The 22,396-nt window shown below is 32.0% G+C and overlaps 3 protein-coding genes across 5 annotated transcripts in view; all 3 read left to right on the forward strand.

Annotated features, from left to right (window-relative positions):
• The window catches only part of LOC125869798 (glutamine synthetase, chloroplastic), a 115,060-nt gene extending 101,656 nt beyond the window's left edge, over positions 1 to 13,404 (forward strand). Inside the window, exons 2-15 of one of the 3 annotated variants that reach the window (XM_049550237.1) lie at positions 8,303 to 8,320; positions 9,417 to 9,687; positions 9,852 to 9,891; positions 9,993 to 10,096; positions 10,237 to 10,285; positions 10,386 to 10,492; positions 11,114 to 11,201; positions 11,294 to 11,422; positions 11,515 to 11,589; positions 11,885 to 11,938; positions 12,030 to 12,067; positions 12,390 to 12,549; positions 12,638 to 12,698; positions 13,016 to 13,404. In XM_049550237.1, the coding sequence (XP_049406194.1) occupies positions 9,434 to 9,687; positions 9,852 to 9,891; positions 9,993 to 10,096; positions 10,237 to 10,285; positions 10,386 to 10,492; positions 11,114 to 11,201; positions 11,294 to 11,422; positions 11,515 to 11,589; positions 11,885 to 11,938; positions 12,030 to 12,067; positions 12,390 to 12,549; positions 12,638 to 12,698; positions 13,016 to 13,155 (1,299 nt within the window). In that variant the 5' untranslated portion in view covers positions 8,303 to 8,320; positions 9,417 to 9,433 and the 3' untranslated portion in view covers positions 13,156 to 13,404. Of the gene's footprint in view, positions 1 to 8,268; positions 8,321 to 9,416; positions 9,688 to 9,851; positions 9,892 to 9,992; positions 10,097 to 10,236; positions 10,286 to 10,385; positions 10,493 to 11,113; positions 11,202 to 11,293; positions 11,423 to 11,514; positions 11,590 to 11,884; positions 11,939 to 12,029; positions 12,068 to 12,389; positions 12,550 to 12,637; positions 12,699 to 13,015 lie in introns of those variants that run through there. The other 2 variants (XM_049550239.1, XM_049550232.1) reach the window with 2 other exon arrangements.
• Positions 13,405 to 13,752: 348 nt separating this feature from the next.
• Positions 13,753 to 15,348, forward strand: LOC125870127 (membrane protein PM19L). The gene is made up of 4 exons (XM_049550480.1): positions 13,753 to 14,166; positions 14,309 to 14,528; positions 14,878 to 14,923; positions 15,061 to 15,348. Exons 1-4 carry the CDS (start codon positions 14,040 to 14,042, stop codon positions 15,160 to 15,162), a joined length of 495 nt encoding a protein of 164 aa, XP_049406437.1. The 5' UTR covers positions 13,753 to 14,039; the 3' UTR covers positions 15,163 to 15,348.
• Positions 15,349 to 17,060: 1,712 nt separating this feature from the next.
• On the forward strand, positions 17,061 to 22,178 carry LOC125869883 (protein ABCI12, chloroplastic). Its single transcript, XM_049550292.1, has 7 exons — positions 17,061 to 17,459; positions 18,536 to 18,652; positions 18,803 to 19,039; positions 19,616 to 19,780; positions 19,938 to 20,013; positions 20,417 to 20,481; positions 21,209 to 22,178. The coding sequence occupies exons 1-7, from the start codon at positions 17,115 to 17,117 to the stop codon at positions 21,359 to 21,361; spliced, it is 1,158 nt and encodes a 385-aa protein (XP_049406249.1). The 5' UTR covers positions 17,061 to 17,114; the 3' UTR covers positions 21,362 to 22,178.
• Positions 22,179 to 22,396: the final 218 nt, after the last annotated feature.

Below are 22,396 nucleotides of genomic sequence, written 5' to 3' on the forward strand. Positions count from 1 at the left end.
ACGATAGTTTGGGGGTATATTTGTCTTTTTTCCCATAATAATATGATATTGAGGAGATAAAAGAAGATTCTTTTTTTAGAGATTAAAATAGAGAATTGAGTTGAAGTTGGTTGTCTGGAAAAAATAGAGAACTCTATATTATGTAATTATATATCATTAATGATTTCACTTTTGTTTGAATTGTCCATTAATGTATATAAATTTTCACTTGCAATAGTGTTATTTAGAAATTTAGAATAAAATATAATTTTATATTTAAAAAAGAATTTGAAAAAATGAAATTTTATATTACATGAAAATTATATAGGGTGATTATTTGAAAAAAAAGAAAGAAATGATTTATATTATGAAATAAGAAAATAAAAATGAAATAGAAATAATAATATAATATTGAGGAGAGAGAAGAAGTTTCTTTTTTAGAAAGTAAAATATAGAATTTGGTTGAAGTTGGTTGTCTAAAAAAATAAAGAACTTAATAATTGGAGAGTAAAATAGAGGGTAGAGTTAAAATGCCCTCACCTCTCTATAAATGGAGAATAGAGAGTGAAATAGAGAGGAGTTGGGAAACTCATTCTATATTTTACTCTCCAAATATAAAGAATAGAGAGTAAAATAAAAGTGGGTTGGAGATGGTCTTAGTGATTCGAGCCCACAACTTCAGGATTGAAGGTATAGGTTGTATATCATTCAAGCTAGGGGTGTGCACTATTTGGATTAAACCGAAAAAGCAAACCAAATCAAACCGAATTGTAATTTGGATGGGTTTTTTGGATTTTTGGTTTGGTTTTGGATCTATAAGTTACTTTGTTTGGTTTTTTGGTTTGGTTTCGGATTTAGAAAAATGAAAATTGAAAAACCGAAAAAAACCAAATTATATATATATAAAAATTAATAATTACACATAGAATATTTAGGTTTACTATGTAGGCCATAGGGTACTAGTAATTCAGAATTACCGTAATATTTAGGCCCATATCAAATTATTGCCATCCTATTTCACTAAATTTTAGGCATTAGGTTTTACATTATAACTATAAATATCATATATTACTTGCACTTTCATGAAAAAAAAAATAGTTGAACTAGAATTAGCGGCGCTAGTCAACTTTCTTACTTTTGCAGTTTGCTTTTATTTCTTGCTTTATTTTATTTGTGTGCTATTTTCTTTTGAAATTTTTATCTATTTCTTTCTAAAAAGTTTTTTCATCATATTTAAGGTTTAAGAGATCTTAATTGAAGACATGAGTTGAATTGTTGGTTCAACCTCGATGCAATTTGTGTTTAGTGATAGTACTTTAGAGTTTAGAGTTAGTTTCATTGAAATTATTGATAGTATTGTGTTTTAATGTTTTACTCGTGATTATAATGGAAAGGATATTTAAGAGATTCATATTATTACTTTTCCTTATATGAAATTTTTATTTTTTAAGCATGCAAATATAACTTTGATTATGTTATTAATTAGTTATGAAATAAGTTATAACCAAATAGCCAAACCGAAAAAAACCAAACCGAAAAGAGAAAAACCGAACCGAACCAATTTTTTTTGATTCGGATTGGGTTATACTTTTTCAAAATCGAAAACTGAAAAACCCAAACCGAATAACACAAAACCGAACCGAAAAACCGAATGCACACCCCTAATTCAAGCAACCCCTCTTGTCCCATGAGAATTATTCTGACCGTTAAAAATAATTGAACAACACATAATAATGTTATGATCCGTAATTCGTACTATAGTTTGTTGCTCATTAAATTTTGCCTTTATAGTAACAAAAATTCTATCTATAGTACACATTTGCAATATTTGTCCATTGTGATACTTGGAATTCTATAATCATGAGATGTACATCTCTCAGAGATATATCTTTATGGTTTGTTATTCTCTCTGTATCATATGAACCACAATTTGCTGCCTTTCTTATCTGTGGCACTTCAGTTTGCTATGGTCCCTAAAGGAAAAGAAAAGAAGTCAACATCCATCTTCAACAAATTATCCTCAACCATTCATTTTACAATTATTATAAGCATGTGTTTCTATGGTGTATTTCTATCAAGTTACTATGGCATTCAATAATGTATCTATTGTCAGTTTATGTGACCTTTTTTTCAATGATAATAATGTAACTCCATTATTTTATGAGCTAAAAACTAAGAGATGAAAATAATCACTTAGTATATATTTTTATTTTTGCGCCAAAGTAACAGATTTTCGAGCTAACTCAATTTTAAAAGTTATATAGCTTAAAAAGTGAGAATTGATCACGTCATATTAAAGAAAAGAGGAAAAAATTACATAGTATAAGGTGAATATATATATATATATATATATATATATATATATATATATATATACATATATATATATATATTATACATAATTATAGTTTTAAAAAATTATGCTACATAGCAATATTTAGGATTTTATAGCATTATTACATAGAAATTGATTTTGATCTTGATTCTCTTAGTTGGAAGCATAAATTACACTCTATCACACTAATGGTTGTTGATACAACCTATATTGCACATGAATACAAGTGATGCACTCAAATACATTAATATATAAGGAATAAATACACTTGATATAATTGTATTCGTTGAGACAATTGATACAATTGTAAATTTGTTGAGACAACTTGATACAATTGTATTCCTTGATGCACTTGATACAAAGTAAATACACAAGCAACATACACACTTGATATTCGTCGTCACAAATTGTATTTGTTGATACACTATGATACACCTTGATATAATTGTATTAGTTAATACACAATGTATTTGTTGATACAAATCAATTGTATTCGTGATACAAATAAATTGTATTTACCTGATACAACGAAGACATCATGTATTTATTCACTCTCTCCTCTCTCCTCCTGCTAATATATAGCTATGAATCGTAATCAAGCAAATTATAACTATAAATCTCTAATTAAGTTCAAACTATTGTCATTTTTTAAAGTTCCCCATTAAAGAGACCCCACATTCCTTGAAGGCCGATACGAGTTTCTTCACCCCTTTCAGACCCAAAACTAGATTACTGATGCGTAGACATTTTTAGGTCCATAATGATCAATCTAATATAAGGATCGAAGATTGGGATAAGAATGGTGATGGATCCCCAGGACCATTCCACATTAACAAAGAAAATATTCATTAGATCTAAACTCAGCCCCAAAAACTAGCTGAATTAAGAATTATTCGAATCATATTAAAAATACCACATATCCCTTAAAAATCTGAGGGATATCCAACTTTTCACATTTGACCTTCAGAGGAAAATCCAACAATTTTTTTTTTTTGAGCTTTTATGCCAAGATTTGAATTAGAAATTGTAGAAAAATAGAATCTAGAGTTGTAATTTAAATAGAGGCGACTATATAGATTAATTCATTTATCATATAAATGTAGAGTCCTAATGAATTTAGTAATATCGACTGCTCTCTTCTGTATTAATTATTACTTCATTCTTATAGTATACTAAATTATACTGATTGTATATTGACGCTGGATGTTGATACCAATAATTGCAAACATGGCACATATTTTTATCGCAAAATTATTAATTGATTAATATGATGATATCATCTTAATTTATAACTTGACCAGAACAAATTAATATTTTTAACAGAGGCGGAATCGGGATTAAAAGTTTGTAGGTTCTAAATATTAGGACAGGAGAAAAATATCGCAAAACATGCTTCCTTTAAAAAAAGAGAGTGGGGTTTGAACCCAAAATACTAGTGTGAAAGGTATTTCCAACGCCCCTTCCCTACCAGTGAGTTGTCAATTAATGTTAATAGAGGTTCACAAGTGAATATGCATATATATTAGTACAAGATCTACAGAAATGCTAGTGGGTTCGTTCGAACCCACAAACTCCCACCTAGCACCGTCTCTGATTCTTAAAATATAAATATCATATACAAATAAGATTTTACAAGTAATATTCATTACCATTAACAAGTTCACTCGAATCTAAAAAATTAAAAGGGAGAGCCCGCCTAAAGTTTTTAATAATCAAGATGAATAAATATGTCCTTAATAAATCTGTAAATTCTTGAAAGTGGAGACTAATTAAGGAAAGTTTCAAAAATATACAACCTAACAAAAATTTTACGATACGTAACTTAATATTATAACTTAATTCGATATAATATTATATCTGAAAAAAACATTATACCGTAAACTTATATAAAGTATATCATAATATATAAAAGATACGCTTATACACAAATATAGACTAAATTCGATATAATATTTTATATTGAACTAAATATTTTCTTCAACGTAAGCATAATTTTCCTATTATTAATTGAAAAATCGATTAGGGAAAACAACTTCTGACTTTTTCACAAGATTTTTGAACTATCATAAATGTCTGACCAAAATTAAACAAAAAGACAGAAAATGATACAAGCAATATTGTTAAATAATTAATGACTGATTAAGCTACTAATACAAAATAATAAAATAATTGATTAATTTATTCAAACTCTTGTCCTTATTTGACTTTGAAGAATATCAATTGTTCATGATTGAAGGGGAGAATTGATTTTTAATATAGAACTAGGGATGTAAATTATTTTTATCCATAAATAGATAAACACATAAATAAAAATTTTCAAGTATTTAACCTTTTTTTTTGTTCATTTTATTGCCTTTTGTAACCATGTAACATTGGGGGATATCCCAAATTCTAAAGTGTTTGAGCCAAAAATAACTGTCAATTTTAGACTCGACACATCTATTAATAAAAATAATAATTGACATAGTAATTTTATCATTTTACCCTTATTAATTGATAGAATTCCAAAATTAATTTACTCATTAAAGAGGATCTACCTTTTTCAAAAATATTACTAACTCTTTAAATAAATTAAGGATAAAACAAATAAAAAAATATTGTCTTTTCTTAATTTATCAAAAATAATAAGTAAAAACAGACAAGTAAAAAGGTAACGTGGGAGTACCTAAAATTACTCCCCAAAAAGGAAAATAAAACAATGAGATTTTTTTTCCAAGATTTGAAATTGTAAGAAAAAGGAACTAGATTTGTACCATATCTCTTAATCACAAGATTTAGGATCCGTGGGTAACATGGACCCGATATATGTTTTTTTTTCTTTTTTCCCGACCTATATGACACACATAATTTGGATAGTCAATTAAATTTTTTATATAATTTTTAAATATTTTAAATTGTTATTATTTTAATTTATAATACTTGTTATATAATTTTTAAATAATATACTACTCCTTTTGTTCAAATTTACTTGGTAAAGGTAGATTTTTATATATTTTTAAAATATTTAAAGTTATTAATTATTATAATTTATAGTACTTTTAATATAATTTTCAAATGTATAACAAATTAAAAAGAAAAGAAAAATAAATAAATTGAAATTGAGAGAATATTAAATATCAGAAGTTGTTAATTATAATATATAACGGATTATTTCAAATTGTTAATAATAATAGTTTATAATACTTTTAATATAATTTTTAAATATATAATTTTTTTTAAAAAAATAAATAAATACATTGAAAATGAGAGAATATTAAAATGGGCCCCACACATTACCAGAAAATCACCTTGGCCAAGATTTGACTTGAACCTCTTATAATATGGGGAAAAGGGTCAAATATGCCCCTAAACTATTCGAAAAGGTCTAGATATGCCTCCCGTTTAAAGTTTGGCTCACTCGTGCCCTTGCTGTCCAACTTTTCGTCTAGATATCCCCTTATGGGAGTTAAATGCCAAATGAAATTGCCACGCCATTTTTACATTGTCACGTGACATTTATATTAAAGGAAAAAGGGTCAAATATACCCCTAAACTATTCGAAAAGGTCTAGATATACCCTCATTTTAAATAAATTACCCGACCCGTTTTCAACAATTTTTAAAATTTTTTTTTCCCGGTAAATTTCGAAAATGAGTTTATTTAAAAGGGGGGATATCTAAACCTTTTTCGAATAGTTTAGGGGTATATTTGACCCTTTTCCCTTTAATATAAATGTCACGTGGTAATGTAAAAATGACGTGGCAATTTCATTTGGCATTTAACGCCCATAAGGACATATCTAGATGAAAATTTGGATGGCGAGGGCACGAGTGAGCCAAACTTTAAACGGGATATATCTAGACCTTTCGAATAGTTTAGGGGCATATTTGACCCTTTTCCCTATAATATATATTGTTAGTACCTCAGATAAAATGTGAAATGAATAGCAGTAGCTAGTTGGACCTTATTAAGAAAAATAATTTGAAAATCAAACAGACCAAATAAAAAAAATAAAAAAAGGACCTCCTACACAATAATTGAAGCTTTAACCACAAGGCAAAGAAATGGCTTTGTTCATAAACTATCAAAACAAAAATCATGTTTTGGTTCTTATATAGGAGAATATCAAATTAAGAAAAAAGGAATATATGATATTTCGAAAAACTGATGTGTATATGCAAATCTNAATTTTTAGGTTATATTTTTATTAATCAATTACTCATTTTCGTGATTTATCGAAAAAAATAAAAATTTAAAAAAATTGTTGAATTTAAGGTTACTATTATTATTTGTGAATTTTTGGCGTTAGTTTTATATATTTTTTTCCCATATTTTCCCTATTTTTTATTAGTCAATTACTCATTTTTGGGATTTACCAAATTTTTTTTGTTGAAAACGGGTCGGATAGTTTATTTAAAAGGGGGTATATCTAGACCTTTTTCGAATAGTTTAGGGGTATATTTGACCCTTTTCCCTTTAATATAAATGTCACGTGGTAATGTAAAAATGACGTGACAATTTCATTTGGCATTTAACGCCCATAAGGACATATCTAGATGAAAATTGGATGGCGAGGGCATGAGTGAGCTAAATTTTAAACGGGAATATATCTAGACCTTTTAAAATAGTTTAGGGGCATATTTGACCCTTTTCCCTATAATATGTATTGTTAGTACCTCAGATAAAATGTGAAATGAATAGCAGTAGCTAGTTGGACCTTATTAAGAAAAATAATTTGAAAATCAAATAGACCAAATAAAAAAAATAAAAAAAGGACCTCCTACACAATAATTGAAGCTTTAACCACAAGGCAAAGAAATAGCTCTGTTCATAAACTATCAAAACAAAAATCATGTTTTGGTTCTTATATAGGAGAATATCAAATTAAGAAAAAAGGAATATATGATATTTCGAAAAACTGATGTGTATATGCAAATCTTATTACTATCTTGTGAAGATAACAATGTTGACCCTCCACTTAATTGAAATATTTCAAACCAGCTATTAAAAAGGAAATGCAGTAGTAACGAGCCCATGATAAATAGATAAAAGATTAGTAGCAACAATAAATATAAAATAATTGAATCAAATAAAATAATAAATAATAATAAAAATCGAAGATTTAAATGATAGAGGAGTTAATAATACTTGAATGGAAAATTAGATAATATTCGATTATTTATTAACCTTGTATCTCCATTCTTAACTTTCATACCCTTATATATATATGGTCATGTACTAAATAAGTTATTATGTCTGAGAAATACTTGTAAGTTTTTACCCTTTTTTTATTTTATTATTATTATTATTCTCATTTCTTTAAGTCCTCTTGAATTAAAAAAAATTAAAAGGAAGAACTTCCAAAAAGTTTTTTATAATAAAGAATAGATAATTAATTAATTAAGAAGCCGATCAGGGAAAACAACTTTTTACCTTTTCCCAAAACTTTTGAACTAGATCATCATCAATGTCTGACCAAAATTAAACAAACACAAATAATGACAAAAGCCAGAGTATTAAGTAATTAAATATACTGATTAATCTACTAAAAAATATTAATTTATTCAAATCTTGTCTTTATTTGACCTCTCAAGATGTCAGAATATAATATAGTAGATGAGACTGTTCATTTCTTAATTAGACGTTTTAGTTTTAAGTTTTTTGGGCATAAAACATCTTTAGTGACAATGTTTCTTTTGAATGAATCATATAGCCTATAGGACACGAATGTGAATTAGTCGAACTTCAATGTTGGAACGAAAAAAAAGATTAGAGAAGAAAATGCCTTATCTTAAATGATAGGAGAAACATAGAAGTCACTGAATCTGGTAGGGGGTGACCTTATTCAAACTAAAAACTATTTTCCGCCACTCAACAGACACCCCTATCTAGTATGGAAAAGCCAAGAAACTTCCCATGTCCACTCAATTTTGTTACCTTTAAAATTAGACTTCCTCAAAATAATTTTTTGTTACTCACCCATCTTCATCTTCTTCTCTCAACATTTTCTCTGCATTGTCCACTTAGGTATGTAATTCATTTTCTACTAACAAGGTCTGTTTTTTTCTAAGCATTGATGACTGAAATGTGTGGTTTCATGCAAAATAACACTGTTTGTAAGTTTGGGTTTGTGGGGTTTTTAGTTTCTTGAGTATTGATTGCTGATAACAAAATGTGTGGATCAGTGTGGGGTTTTATTCACTGTTATTTCAAGATTTCATCTTTAAGACCTAAATTGAATCTCAAGTTACTATCTTTTTTTGTTCTTTCTGGTGTTGCGACCTTTGCATTATATGGATAAACTGCTATTGATGTTAGAGTCATCATGTTAGTAGTCTTTGTTGTTTCTTTGTTATCTGCTCTGTGAGATTTAAGGTCTGACTACACGTAAACCCCACTTGTGGGATTACAGTGGGAATGTTGTTGTTGTGGTACAATGGAGAATAACTCTAGTGGGAGGGTATTTGAGTTATGGTAGAAATGACATTTTCTTCCTTGAATGTATCACTCGACTGCATCCTTAACTTAGATTTAGATTGCAATATGATCATCGTTCTGTTACATACTATTTCTTGATTCTAGAAGAGATCTTGGTTCGATATAGGGACGAGTGGTATGGTTCATTACTCATTTCTTAGTTGAAGTTTAACAGTTAATCCATTTCTCATTATTCTCCTAGTTCCTTGTCCTTCGTTTCCTGTTATTTACCTGTGTTGTTTCTGGGGCTTTAGTTATCACATTATTTGGCTGTTATTACTCTTACTTTTCTCTGTATGATAGTGAATGTTTTCCCTATTATGTGCTATGTCCTCTTTGATTCTATATTTTTCTTGTCTAATTGCTTTGATATGCATTACTTGACCCGAGGGTCTTTTGGAAACATCCTCTCTACCTCCACAAGGTAGGGGTAAGGTCTGCGTGCACTCTACCCTCCCCAAACTCTACCTGTGGGATCACACTAGTATGTTGTTGTTATCCATTAATGGCATGAAAATAAGATGACTTAAAATTGAAGTGTAAAATCCTGATAATTAGTATATCTGATGAGCATCTTAATCTGATGGAATTTTTAACTCTTAATTTGGTGATAAAGTTCCTTGTTTTGTTATTCAAACTTTTACAGTTGGTTAGGAGGTGAACATGGCTCAGATTCTGGCTCCATCTGCACAATGGCAGATGAGAATGACAAAGAGCTCAACAGATGCTAGTCCCTTGACTTCAAAGATGTGGAGCTCTGTGGTGCTGAAGCAGAACAAAAGACTTGCTGTTAAAAGCTCTGCCAAATTTAGAGTTTTTGCCCTCCAGTCTGACAATGGCACCGTGAACAGAATGGAACAGCTGCTAAACTTGGACGTAACTCCATACACTGATAAGATCATTGCTGAATATATTTGGTATATTATTCTTTGCTATACGCATCTCATACTGTTTTCTCAACATTGTCACTTGAAGATTTGTAGATCGTGTCTGTCATTTCTTCACTTTCACTACCTTTGCTACATGCCTACATCTAGTTCTTTATGGATAGACTAACCTTATTACATTTCCTTCAAAACAGGATCGGGGGGACTGGAATTGACATGCGCAGTAAATCAAGGGTACATAATGCTGCTTCTCTAATTAACCAACAAAAGTTTAGGAAACTGAATTTGGATTATCTCATGTATTTTCTCTTAATTGCTTCCCTTTGATTGTTCAGACTATTTCAAAACCAGTCAAGGATGCTTCTGAGCTCCCAAAGTGGAACTACGATGGATCAAGTACTGGACAAGCACCTGGAGAAGACAGTGAAGTCATTCTATAGTAAGATCAGCAACTGAGTTTTTTTCTTTTCTTTTTCGAAGAATTTTCCTCTGTTTCTTTTATTCCTTATTTTATTTTTAAAAAAATTCTTCCTTTCATTTTTTCCCGTTCTAAAGCTAACCTTGATCATTTAACCTCAGTCCTCAGGCAATATTCAAAGACCCTTTCCGTGGTGGTAACAACATCTTGGTGAGTTGTTTAGTAAACAATACTGATTCATGATGTTTTACTGAATCTTTAATCTCATTGGTTTTAAGTTTGGCTCTATTGTTTGTCTAAATTGAAACAGGTTATCTGTGATGCCTACACACCAGCTGGAGAGCCAATTCCTACAAACAAACGCCATAAAGCTGCTCAAATTTTTAGCGACCCAAAAGTTGTATCTCAAGTTCCATGGTAACTTTAAATTCGTCTGCCTCACTTTTCTAGTTTTATGTACTGTGTGTCTATTCTTCAGCATTATTTTGTTGAGGTCTCTAAAACCAAGAGAACACCAACTGTTCCCTTTGAATAATCCAAAATAAAATAAAATAAAATATACTTATAGTTCATTTATTATGTAAAACCTCATCAACAAACTTCCTGGAAAATGAATTTAGTAAGACATTGTGTTTCCTCGCAAATAAATGCTAAGCTGTAAAGCCTGCTTCTTATACTCTTTAACAACAACAACAACAACAATATACCTGGTGTAATTCCAAAAGTGCGGTCTGGGAAGGGTAGTGTATACACAGACTTTACCCCTACAAGGTAGGGAGGTTGTTTCGGATAGACCCTCGGCAACATTTAAAACCTGTTTCTTATACTCTTTTAACTGTTCCGGTAAAAGAACTCTCTTTTTGCTGTTGGATGATAACATGGTGAAACAATCATTTCTTGATGTTAGCAAGATCCTTTTTTCTCTCCCTGAAAATGGGATCAAAAGAGTATATGTTGTTATTTGGTGTCATTTTGCTTCCCAGTTTTTGAATTTTATTATCATACTGCTAATGTTGTCTAGCACTTGGTGTTGACTAGGTTTGGAATAGAACAAGAGTACACCTTACTCCAGCCAAATGTAAACTGGCCCTTAGGTTGGCCTGTTGGAGGCTACCCTGGACCTCAGGTAATTGTTTTTCACAAAAGAATGGTACACAGCTCAAAAATCATCCAGCACAAATGCAATCTTAATGATGCTGTAAAATCTGTTCAATTTAGGGTCCTTACTACTGTGGTGCTGGAGCAGAAAAGTCATTTGGCCGAGATATATCAGATGCTCACTACAAGGCTTGCCTGTATGCTGGAATTAACATTAGTGGTACTAACGGAGAGGTTATGCCAGGACAGGTACCATTTCCATCACTTCTCTTTCTAGTACAATAAAATCACTGTCACTTATAGTACTCTAAATGGAGGATCAACTTAATTGTTTGTTTCAGTGGGAATTTCAAGTAGGTCCTAGTGTTGGAATTGAAGGTGGAGATCATATCTGGTGTGCTAGATACCTCCTCGAGGTAACTTATCTTCCCAAATCTGCATAAATGTCCTTTGCAGGTAAGGGCATCTGCCAAGCATATCATCCTAATTCAACTAACAATACTTGAATACCTAATCAACTCAGCTCCAGGTCCCGGCTGTGGGAATTAAGGAAATATTTTTCTAGTGGCATGAAATGAGCGACTTATTACCTAAATTAGTTCCTTTGACTGTTGCTGTGGTTTATGTCCTTCTGTATTTGAAGTGTTTGCTGAACTAAGAAATCAGGTTACTCATTCTTCTTTTTTTTTTTTTCATTCCCTGACCTAACAGAGAATTACTGAACAAGCAGGAGTTGTCCTCTCACTCGATCCAAAACCAATTGAGGTGATCTAAAATTCTTTATGATTTTTTTGTTATTCAAATTAAGTACAATTATGAAACTCCATTTTTTCTTCTCTGGTCCTGGTATTCACAGGGTGACTGGAACGGTGCAGGATGCCACACTAACTACAGGTAGCTCCTTTTTTTCAAGAGAGAAACTAGGAATCTTAAAGTTAAAATTTTGGATATGAATCTGTTAAGACCGAAATCACTTGCTCAATATGTGGTAGTTGCTACAGCTACGAATTAGTTGCAAGTGACTTTTACGATTCATCATTTTGTTTCATGGTTTTTCTTTCCTCAAGTTCTTGTTTCTCTGTTTAACCGTCCCCCCTCTCCGATTTTCATTTTTCCAATTTAGCAATTTTGTCTTCTGAAAACCAATGTATGGTTTCCATAGTAAAACTCCTTTGAAGGATTCACTTACTAGGCATTCATGGTTTGTTGTTTGCAGTACACTGAGTATGAGAGAAGAGGGAGGCTTTGAAGTGATAAAGAAAGCAATTCTTAATCTATCCCTTCGCCACAAGGAACATATAAGTGCTTATGGAGAAGGAAATGAGAGAAGGTTGACCGGAAAGCATGAAACTGCTAGTATTGACCAATTTTCATGGGTATGCCTGCTGCTGATCTTTCCTTCATTTGGACATAAATAGTGTGTACCAATTATCCTCATTCCTGCTTGATTTTCTAAATATGCAGGGAGTTGCTAACCGTGGTTGCTCAATCCGTGTGGGGCGTGACACTGAGAAGGAAGGCAAGGGTAAGTTTCTGCTTTATTAGTGGAGTAACATTAGTATCCTTTAGTTTTCTGTGCAATGATGAAAAATGTAGCTTATTTTGCGGACCACTTTTATCAACATACATTTAGCATACAAAGAAAGTTAAAATACTGGATCTCAAAATAAAAAGAGATGAATTAACTCTTTTCTTAACGGTTATCCATGATCCATGTATCACTGTTTCTCATGGCTTTTTAAAGAATTTGCAACTATTTAGCTAAACACTTTGGCCTTGGCATTGATGGTCCTTCTGATGCTGTTATTTCTCCTTTTTTGTTTCTGGGGTTGGTGGATGCAGGTTATTTGGAAGACCGCCGCCCAGCTTCAAACATGGACCCCTATGTTGTGACCGCATTACTTGCCGAAACTACTATACTGTGGGAGCCAACCCTTGAGGCTGAAGCTCTTGCTGCCCAAAAGATCTCATTGAAGGTTTAGAGTATTTGAGGGGAAATTGTTTTCATAATAATCCTCTTAGAATTTATGAGATAAGTGCTGAAGCTTGTACCTTGTTGAGGTTCCCTTATTTGGGAAATTCTTGTAAAGGAATCAAAATTTACCAGTTCATCCTAGAAAGAGGTTCCTTAAGACATGAGACTACTTTGGAGTTGAGGTGTAATTGTTGGACTACTTTGAACATCTTTACCTTTCTTTTCTCCAGATGAATCCATTTCTCTGAAATTCCAATTGGTGTGATTTTTCCGAATTAAATCTTTGAACACATAATCAGTCATGTACACTTACAGTTTCAAACTAGCTAGTTAAGTTACTTATATGATTTTATCTTCTGTCTGCTATGTTCAAGTTCAGGTTCTTTATAGAATTCATCATAATAGTTTATTGCATGTTGGCCATCAATCTGCCACGACTCTCGTCCTTTATCTGGATTTAAACTCGGTTGCTTTCCAACATATACATATTCATGTTACATGCACTTGAATATATGTATCCAGCATGCCATTTTCCAGAACTTTGTACTTGATGTGCAAAGTAAATGAAGACTCCAAGTGAATAAAAGATGCATAATCTCATGTACAAGCTTGCCTTTCTTTTCCTTAGAATATTTATTAAATACCTTTTACATCTGTGTGAAGCCAAAGTGATTCTTTTCCCCTATCAGAATGCTACTGATAAATTAGTCCAAGAGATTCTTTTCATTTCTTTGGAGAAAAAGCTACAAGCTGTCAATGTTGTCTGTATAAAGAATGGAACAATCATGGCTTTATATACATATATGCATTCAGTATTGAAATCACAAAAGGGATTTTGATTCAATAAAATTTCCCTCCTTTGCTTTTTGTCAAAGCTAAACTTGTCAGGCCATGGCTTCAGGGGCAGGCAAATCAGCAGCCTTTATGCTTTTGGTCCTTAATGTTTTCCTTTACTTCATTGTTGCTGTAATTTCTGGCTGGGCTGTCAATCATGCCATAGAGAGATCCGAAGCAACAGGTAATTTCATCGATCCTTTCTCTTCTTCTTTTTTTGTCATTCAGAGCACCGTCCTGTCAAGGTAGAAGTTGTTTCCACAACATGTTTTACATGAAAAAGGCGTCGCGTTGATGACTTTTAATGTGATGAAAAATATTTGCAGCATCAAGTCTGTCAATCCCAGCTAAGATCTTTCCTATATACTTTCCTTTTGGGAATATGGCAACTGGTTTTCTCATCATATTTTCACTTATTGCTGGAGTTGTGGGCTTCATTTCCTCACTCACTGGAATTCACAATGTGATACAATGGAATGCACCAAATTTACATGCAGCTGCTTCCTCTTCTCTCACCACTTGGCTACTCACTTTACTTGCTATGGGGTAAATAATACTTCCTCCGTTCTTTTTTACCTGTCACAATTTCCTTTTTGAGAGTCATACGATATGGACTTTGACTAACATTTTACGATGTATTTTCTCATCATAGTGATATGAAAAAGAATTGCAATTTATGGTACTTTTCGTATACTTTCACTAGCTTTGAAAGTTGAGTGAAATTGACTCTAGAAAAGCGCAATGTAACAAGTAAAGCGGAGAGGGAGTACCACTTTCATATGTCATTTATATTTAATTTTTTTTTATTTGATAATTATACATGACATAAAAATTTCAGAGTAAGAAAAAACAAAAAGAAATGTGATTCTTTTTAATTTTATGTTTGTGATTGCAGGTTGGCTTGTAAGGAGATTAATAAGGGGTGGAGTGACTCAAACTTGGTAAGTTTTTCATATACTTTTTTTTAGTCAGAAGAAAGTAAACAAGAGGTGGAATCAATATTTGAGTCGCTGATTCTATATTCGGGTGAATCGAAAAATTTAGTTGCAATTTAATTATTTTTTACAATGTTTTGTAGAGGACCTTGGAGACCATGTTGGTAATATTAGGTGGTACACAAATGTTTTGCACTGTTGCAATTCATGCTGGAATTGAAGATGTTATTACACGAGAGGTTTAAGAAGAGGAAGAATTTGAGAATTTTTACAATTTATTAATGTACCATAAATAATTTTTATTTCTTTCCCCATCATTTTACTAAGTTTTAAGTTTTAATGTGTGTATGTAATATATATTAAATTCGTTTTTTTTTTTGGTTGTCTTTTTCTTGATGGACTTTGTAAAGATGTGATATGTAGAGTCTACAGAACTTTGTTATTTGCTAGTTTTTTACTCCCTTCGTTTCAAAAAGAATGATCTAATTTAACTTAAAATGGAATTTAAGAAAAGAAGAAGACGTTTTAATTTTATGATTCTAAATTAAAGTTATGTTAAATATATCAAAATGTCCTTTAATCTTGTGGTCTTAAACGTGCCACGTAAAAAGTTGAAGTTAAAATGTTGCCAAAAAAGAAAATTGATCATTCTTTTTGAAACAAACTAAAAAAAAAACTAAATCATTCTTTTTGAAACAGAGAAAATATTATTTTTCGGTGAAATATTATCAGGGGTGTTCTATTTGGAATGATGTTAGAATAATTGAGAAGCAAGAACAATGAATTATACATTTTAATAAGAAGAATTGTTGAACTTGCCACTAAAAGAATCACCACAAATCGAATTTTGAATTTCTCATAAACAAAGTACTCCCTCTGTCGTTCTGATTTACTTGAAAATTTTGACTTAACACACTTATTAAGAAAATAATAATTGATATATAGTGAGTTTACTATTTTACCTATATTAATTGATAGAATTTCAAAATCAATTTACTCATTAAAGAGGTTCTTCCTTCTTCAAAAATATTTAACTCTTTAAATAAATTGAGAATATAATAAGTAAAAAATATTATCTTTTCTTAATTTATCAAAAATGATAAATAAAATTGGACAAGTAAAAATGTAAAATTGGACAAATAAAAAGTATCAAAATGAGTATTTTTCATCAATTAAATATTCTAGGTATGCGTGTCAAATCTTTTTCGTATTGTGGAAATTTGTCAAGAGAAGAGCCATTGAAATTAAGGAAAAAAGGCAAATATACTTCTAAATTATTGTAAATGGTATGCAGATACTATCCATCCTACTTTTGAGACATTGCTGCACTGCCGTTCAAAAACTGGAGCATATATGTCCGTCATTCTAACGGAAGACTAAATAGGGACACGTGGCACAATCTTATCCGTCGATTCGATATTTAATAAATGTCAGGTCGGTGGATAAGATTATGACACGTGTATGTCCGTTAGTCTAAATGGTATATATGCTCTAGCTTTTGGACGACAGGGACACCAAGTCCAAAAGTATGACGGACGGTATGTACATACCATTTACGATAGTTCAGAGGTATATTTGTCCTTTTTCCCTTGAAATTATGCTATATCAATGAATAATTTTACACTTAATTCCTAATTTATCTTTATCATTAATTATAATTATTTTTTATTATATTTTTCAAAATATTATATTAATTATATTTAAATGGTGATATAATAAAATTACCCTTTTATTTATAGTTTTTTAAGAAATGTGCAAAGTCAATAGTGAACAAGTATTGTTAGACAAATGAGTATCAAATTATAAACACATAATACATAAATATGACTTTTGACTTATATCAGTCGATAGGTATGTCATTTAATATTGAGTGTGTACAAATAGACACTTAAATTTAGATAAAATTGAATCAGTAGATACACACCTTCTATGTGACATAGCGTAGAGAATGCTACGTTGACACAAATTGTCACGTAAGATGCCATATATGACAATCTATTTATTCAATTTTATACAAATTTAAATACCTACTCGTGCACATCCAAATATAAAAGACATAAATATATGCTAAAGAAAATTAAAAATCACATTTATACCCCTCATAAAACATTCCAATTGGACACAAAAGGAAGATTTTTTTTTTTACAATTTTCTTTCATTCACATCCCTGTAATCTCTCTTCCTCATCACATCACCCATGTATGCTAATTTCCTCCACAACTACCCAACTCTAACGCCAACACTTTCTTCAATCCATGCCTTCACACCTAAGAATCACTTCACTCCAAATCTAAGAACAGAGCCCCTTTTCTTGCATCTTCAACCAAAAAAATCAAGAGTCATTATCAATTGTGCAGCAAATAGTGATGGTGTTAAGGGTGCAGTGAACTGGGCAGAAATTCTTGATAAATGGTCACCAAAAAAGTTTCTTGGAGCTGATAAACTATTTAGAGCTATATCTGGAGCAACTTCTAGCCCCATTGCACAGTACATACCTGCTCCATTCACTTTTGTGCACTCTGTTGATCCAAGAATCAAATTGGTATAAAAATTTGTCTTTTTTGAGGTTTTTAGTGTGAAAAGTGTTGAACTTGTTTAATTTGATTATTGGGAGTTTTCAGTTTTTATGGGTTGTTTCTGAAGTGTACAATATGGTTCAGTAATTGGGTTTTCTTGTTTAGCTGTGTTTGTCCATGGGTTGTTTCTGATTGTATTGGATGGTTCAATAATTGGGATTGCTTGTTTAGCTGTGCTAATGATTAAAGACCATAAAAGGAAAATGTTTAAGTTTAGTTAATCAGAGCAGGTTGTGAAACATGTTATACATATTTTTTTTTCACTATGCTAAGTGGATTCATAGAGCTGCATTTTGTGAACTATGCTGTTCTTAGAGATAGGGGCTAGCAAAAGAGCTCGTTCTTTCATTTTGAGATCTTGCTTTGATGTCTTTAAAATGCATTTCTCGGTTTTAGCAATTGAATTTATATAATCTCATTGTCCGTTCTTTGTTGGTATGAACGTAGAATTGGTGCTGATTACGGGAATCCTATATCAGTTTTTTTAAAATAAGTAATCAGAGATTTTCAGCCGGCCCCAGCTTGTTTGAGAGTGAGACACAGACACACAGTTGTGATTGTAATGAAAAATTCTATAAATACTTGCACTAATTTCAGATTTTTTTATTGTTATTTGCTTAACATAGTTCCAGACTCGAGGGTGTGTAATCGAAAAGGGTTTAACATTCTACTGAGGAAGTTAATTTAAGAAATGTGACGGAGCTAGGTTGGTGGTCAAGGGGTTAATATAATTGCTTGATAGACATTGGGGTCATCTTTTGCTGCAGGAAGTGGATGGAGTATATCCCTTCTGAAGCTGCATGTCTTGCCCATAGCATAATGGAATATTTATAATCAGCACTGCTTAAGTATTGTGGCATCTGTTTTCCACGAGTTCTACAAGCATTATGTTTGGCATTTATTGCTTTCTTCTTCACTAAGAGAGGTCATGTTAGGTGTTGAAAGAAAGGTTGTTTTATTCTGTTTCTTTCATTCACGATGTCATCTGTTCTGTAGTTAAAGACTGATTTTACTCTGGATCCCCCAATTCTTGGTTATGCAGGCATGGCTCTTTACTCTGGTTATTTTACCGGCAAAATCAAATGTAGTCATACGTTTGTCATTGGTTGCGTACTTAGCTATACTATCTATTTTGGTCCAGCCTTCACAAGTGTGGAAGGTAAGTTTGGCCGTGAGTCTTAATGAGTTTCATGCTTTTAATTGTTTTTCTTCTATTTCTGATGACTTATGGGCCATTTGTCTTGTTTGTTTCACTACAAATTTTCCAATGCTTGAGAGTTCCCTTGTTGATTGTCTAATATGGTAACAGGATCAACTCGGGAGAGTCACACTGCTGTCCGGGATCTTATTTATAATGTTGGGCCTAAGCACTGATAGTGCACCTTCCCTCATCTCTTCAAGAGCTCCCCCACCTTCAATGATGGGATTACCATCTTTTCCTGCATCTTTGGAAGGTTATAAATATGTAATCTTGAAGCTGGGGCCATTACAACTCACCAGAAAAGGCTTATCAACCGCTACTACATCAGCATGTTTAACCTTCACTGTGAGTAGTGACTTGCCATTTGTTGTTGAGTCGACATAGCAAACTAGTTCTGTATTCTTTCTAGCAGCATCAAGCTACACTTTTCAAATGAAAACGAATGGTTGCTTTCTTAATCATCTAAATAAGTGGCTGCTTTTTTATCTAGTTAATGTGATCTAGTCTCAGTCAGTTAATGTTTAAGGTCAAACTTGAAGATCTTCCACCTTCAATCTAACATTCTTTAATGCAGCTTTAAGAAGAAAAATACAGTCTGGCTATTCTGTTTAAGTCAACTTGTCTAAAATTCAGAATTTGTTGAATCTTTTGAATTGCTTGGCAAAGATTGGGAATCTTAAAAGTAATATAAACCTATAGACCGAACTATTTGAGAAGTGAATTTTCTGGATTTGAGAAAGCTGTACAAGGAATTGACAATTAAAGAAATTCGTTCCTGAATATCGCATTATCCCCTCTGGACTCCAATATTCTGTTCTCTCCTGAACTTAAGGAAACAATCATCGTCAACTGCCTGCAGGCTTGTTTGAATTTAACTCTCAGTAACACTCTGATTCTAAATTAGTTCTTGTTTGATTAAAGATCTTCCAAAGTGCAAGTGTATTCCTATCAACCACAACACCGGAGCAGATAGCTTTTGCCTTGCGGTGGTTTATATCCCCTTTGGCCAACCTTGGTGTCCCTGTTGCTGAAGTTATCCTTACTCTCCTGCTCTCCTTGAGATTTATCAATCTTGTGTTTGATGAGGTGAGTAAGCGTTATTCTTTGTATTAAATTCAATAGAGGTGGAGTTATTATTATGTAGAATACACTGATTATAGTCGGCAATAGTTTGAAAATTCTTCACAAGAAAAAAAGGGAACAGTTATAAAATTCTGATTCTTTTTGGTAATAATTCTGGCAGGTCCGAAATGTTGCTCTTGGTATTGTATCTCGTAGGATTAATTGGCAGCAGATGACAATGTTGGAGACGATAGATGGTTAGTGTATCATTGAAGAGAACCTATTTCATTGCATTTTAAAATTGTGTCATTCACCGATAACACTTCTCTTCAAAGTTCTTCTGTTTGTGAAGAGTTTTCTTTAGTGCACTCCAATTGAGTTAGTCGGTTACTATGTTAATACTATACACAGAAGATAACAGGATCTCCTAATAGTTCAACTCTTTTCCCTAATTAAAAAATTTGCCTTGCAAATGATGAAATACATATGATGCTGTTCCAGTGTTGTTACTGTTTCTCAACTACAGAAAAATGTCTGTTTCATGGTGACCAAATGTTGTTCCATTCTTAATTTTGTGAAACCCTCATCTTTTCCCTACTGTGATTTTATCCTTAAGTTATGCTTTCTGCTCTTTAAGATACTGAATTTGATCTCTTGCAGTTTTCTTCACATATATTCGTCGGATATTCAGAAATATTTTTGTTCATGCAGAGCAGATATCTCAGGTGTGATTTATAACATGATGTCTTATTTTAGCATTTATCCAGCTGATCCTTCCCTCTGTGTTTTGGTTTTTGTTTGGCTTCAAATAGGTGTTTTTTTTTTCCCTCTGCCTGTATTCTAGAAGAGATCAGTCAATGTTAAATGTTTCATTCTGCACTGTACAAATATGAAAGTATAGTTACAAAAATAAAATAAACAAATATCAGTATGTGGAATGGGACATACTTCATAGTGAAATGTGAAGCAACATTATGAGTTGAATTGTGGACATTTTATGGTGGTCGAACCATCAATACCAGCAACAATTTATTGAAACTAAATTATGAGTGCTTAAGCTGCTTAAAGTCCTAGAAACAGGTTTGCACTCTAGTCATTGTTAAGAGGCTAGAACAAAATAATGTGATTCCAATTCATATACTTTGCAAGCCCCACAAAATCAGATCTTTTTAATGTCTAATGGATATGAATAAACTGGGGACGTGTAGATCTAATATAGGATACCATAAGCCGTGGAGTTTGCATTTAACTGAGTTGATTTAATGCTGATGGATGTAGAACATTAGTTCACTACCTTATATTAGTAATTTGATTGTAGCATCTTGTGGTTGTGTTTGTTATTTCCTGAGAACAGAATAAATCTGTTTGTCTATTAAGTTGTAGTTTTTCTTTCTTTAGGTTGTATTAGATTTTACTATTATGCACTACTCTAAATCTTTGTGTTTCTTGTAGGCAATGATTGTTAGAGGTTTTCGAGGGGACAGCACCACTCACAAAATATTCTTGTCTGCAGACTCATCTAGTGGAGTTGCAAATTATATTTCCATATCATGCCTTTTTGGTCTAATAGCCTTAGTCACTTTGCCTAAGTACCTTATACAATAAAAACATGTCTAATCATCTGAAAAAGATCCATCGCTTGACCTTCAACTATCTTAACCTCCAAAACAGCGATTAACACTTCTCTTCAAACTTCTTTCTCTTCTTCTTCCTCCACATTTGTACTCTTTTTCTAGAAAAAAGTTGGATTCTTTCCTAGCAGATGTCCATGAAGAAGAAGTCAAATCAATTTCCTTTATCAATTGGAAGTTGCTGACCAATAACTATCCTAATCTCAAAAGTGGGCTGGTTGCTCTCTCCCTCTATCTGTGGTGAGCATTGAAGTCGTTATTGACGTGACAGCTGCATGAAATGGCTATGGAAGTGTTTGGACCTGGTTTCCCATTACGTAAAGGTGATCGAAACTTACATTTTCTGGATGAACAAGTTACTTCTCCTGGAATCTCAATGTGATGTTCCGGATTATCTCTGTATCAGGAGATGGGATTTTTAAACAAGTTCAGCTCAAGAGAAGCTAACTGGTGATCACAAACTTACAAACAATATTAGTCCTTAAAGAAAATCATCAGATCCTTGTGTAATCCGTGGTAACTGCAATCATTCTAGCTCTCGCCACAAAGATTTGGGTATTGCAAAATTATGAGCTTCTGGCTGGGATGACAAAACTTTCGAGTGTTGTTAAAAACTGCAATGTGATTTTTTTATTTATTTTTAATGTTAAGGCACCATTGAAGTGTTGTCTGTATACAGTATAATCTATACCTGAAATGCAGGGAACTTTTGGTGCCTGAAAAAAGGAAAATAACCAGATTGGTATTCTTCTTTGCCTAATGAATACAAAAAAGATTCAAATTTGATTGAAGTTCTTTTAGTTAAAAATTTTGACGTTTAGATAGGAAGGTATGGAGGTCAGATTAGAGTAGAAGGGTAATAAGTAGTTAAGTGTTTTCTCGTTTTTTGGTATGATCAGGTTTGGTGGTAGTGAGGAGCACCGTGTAATTCGTAGTATTACCTTTATTTGTGTATTTTCTTGCTTTTAATATATGCTACCTTCTATTGTTTTTTGTGTTTCAGATATAT

This window comes from Solanum stenotomum, chromosome 1 (assembly GCF_019186545.1).
Source record: "Solanum stenotomum isolate F172 chromosome 1, ASM1918654v1, whole genome shotgun sequence".
NCBI classification, from domain to species: domain Eukaryota; kingdom Viridiplantae; phylum Streptophyta; class Magnoliopsida; order Solanales; family Solanaceae; genus Solanum; species Solanum stenotomum.

Coding starts and splice junctions, on each gene's coding strand:
- LOC125869883 (XM_049550292.1), top strand. CDS start 17,115: ATGTATGCTAATTTCCTCCACAACTACCCAACTCTAACGCCAACACTT. Junction 19,040..19,615: donor CAGCATGTTTAACCTTCACT/GTGAGTAGTGAC, acceptor GTTTGATTAAAG/ATCTTCCAAAGTGCAAGTGT. Junction 20,014..20,416: donor AATGTTGGAGACGATAGATG/GTTAGTGTATCA, acceptor GATCTCTTGCAG/TTTTCTTCACATATATTCGT.
- LOC125870127 (XM_049550480.1), top strand. CDS start 14,040: ATGGCTTCAGGGGCAGGCAAATCAGCAGCCTTTATGCTTTTGGTCCTT. Junction 14,529..14,877: donor CTCACTTTACTTGCTATGGG/GTAAATAATACT, acceptor TTGTGATTGCAG/GTTGGCTTGTAAGGAGATTA. Junction 14,924..15,060: donor GGTGGAGTGACTCAAACTTG/GTAAGTTTTTCA, acceptor AATGTTTTGTAG/AGGACCTTGGAGACCATGTT.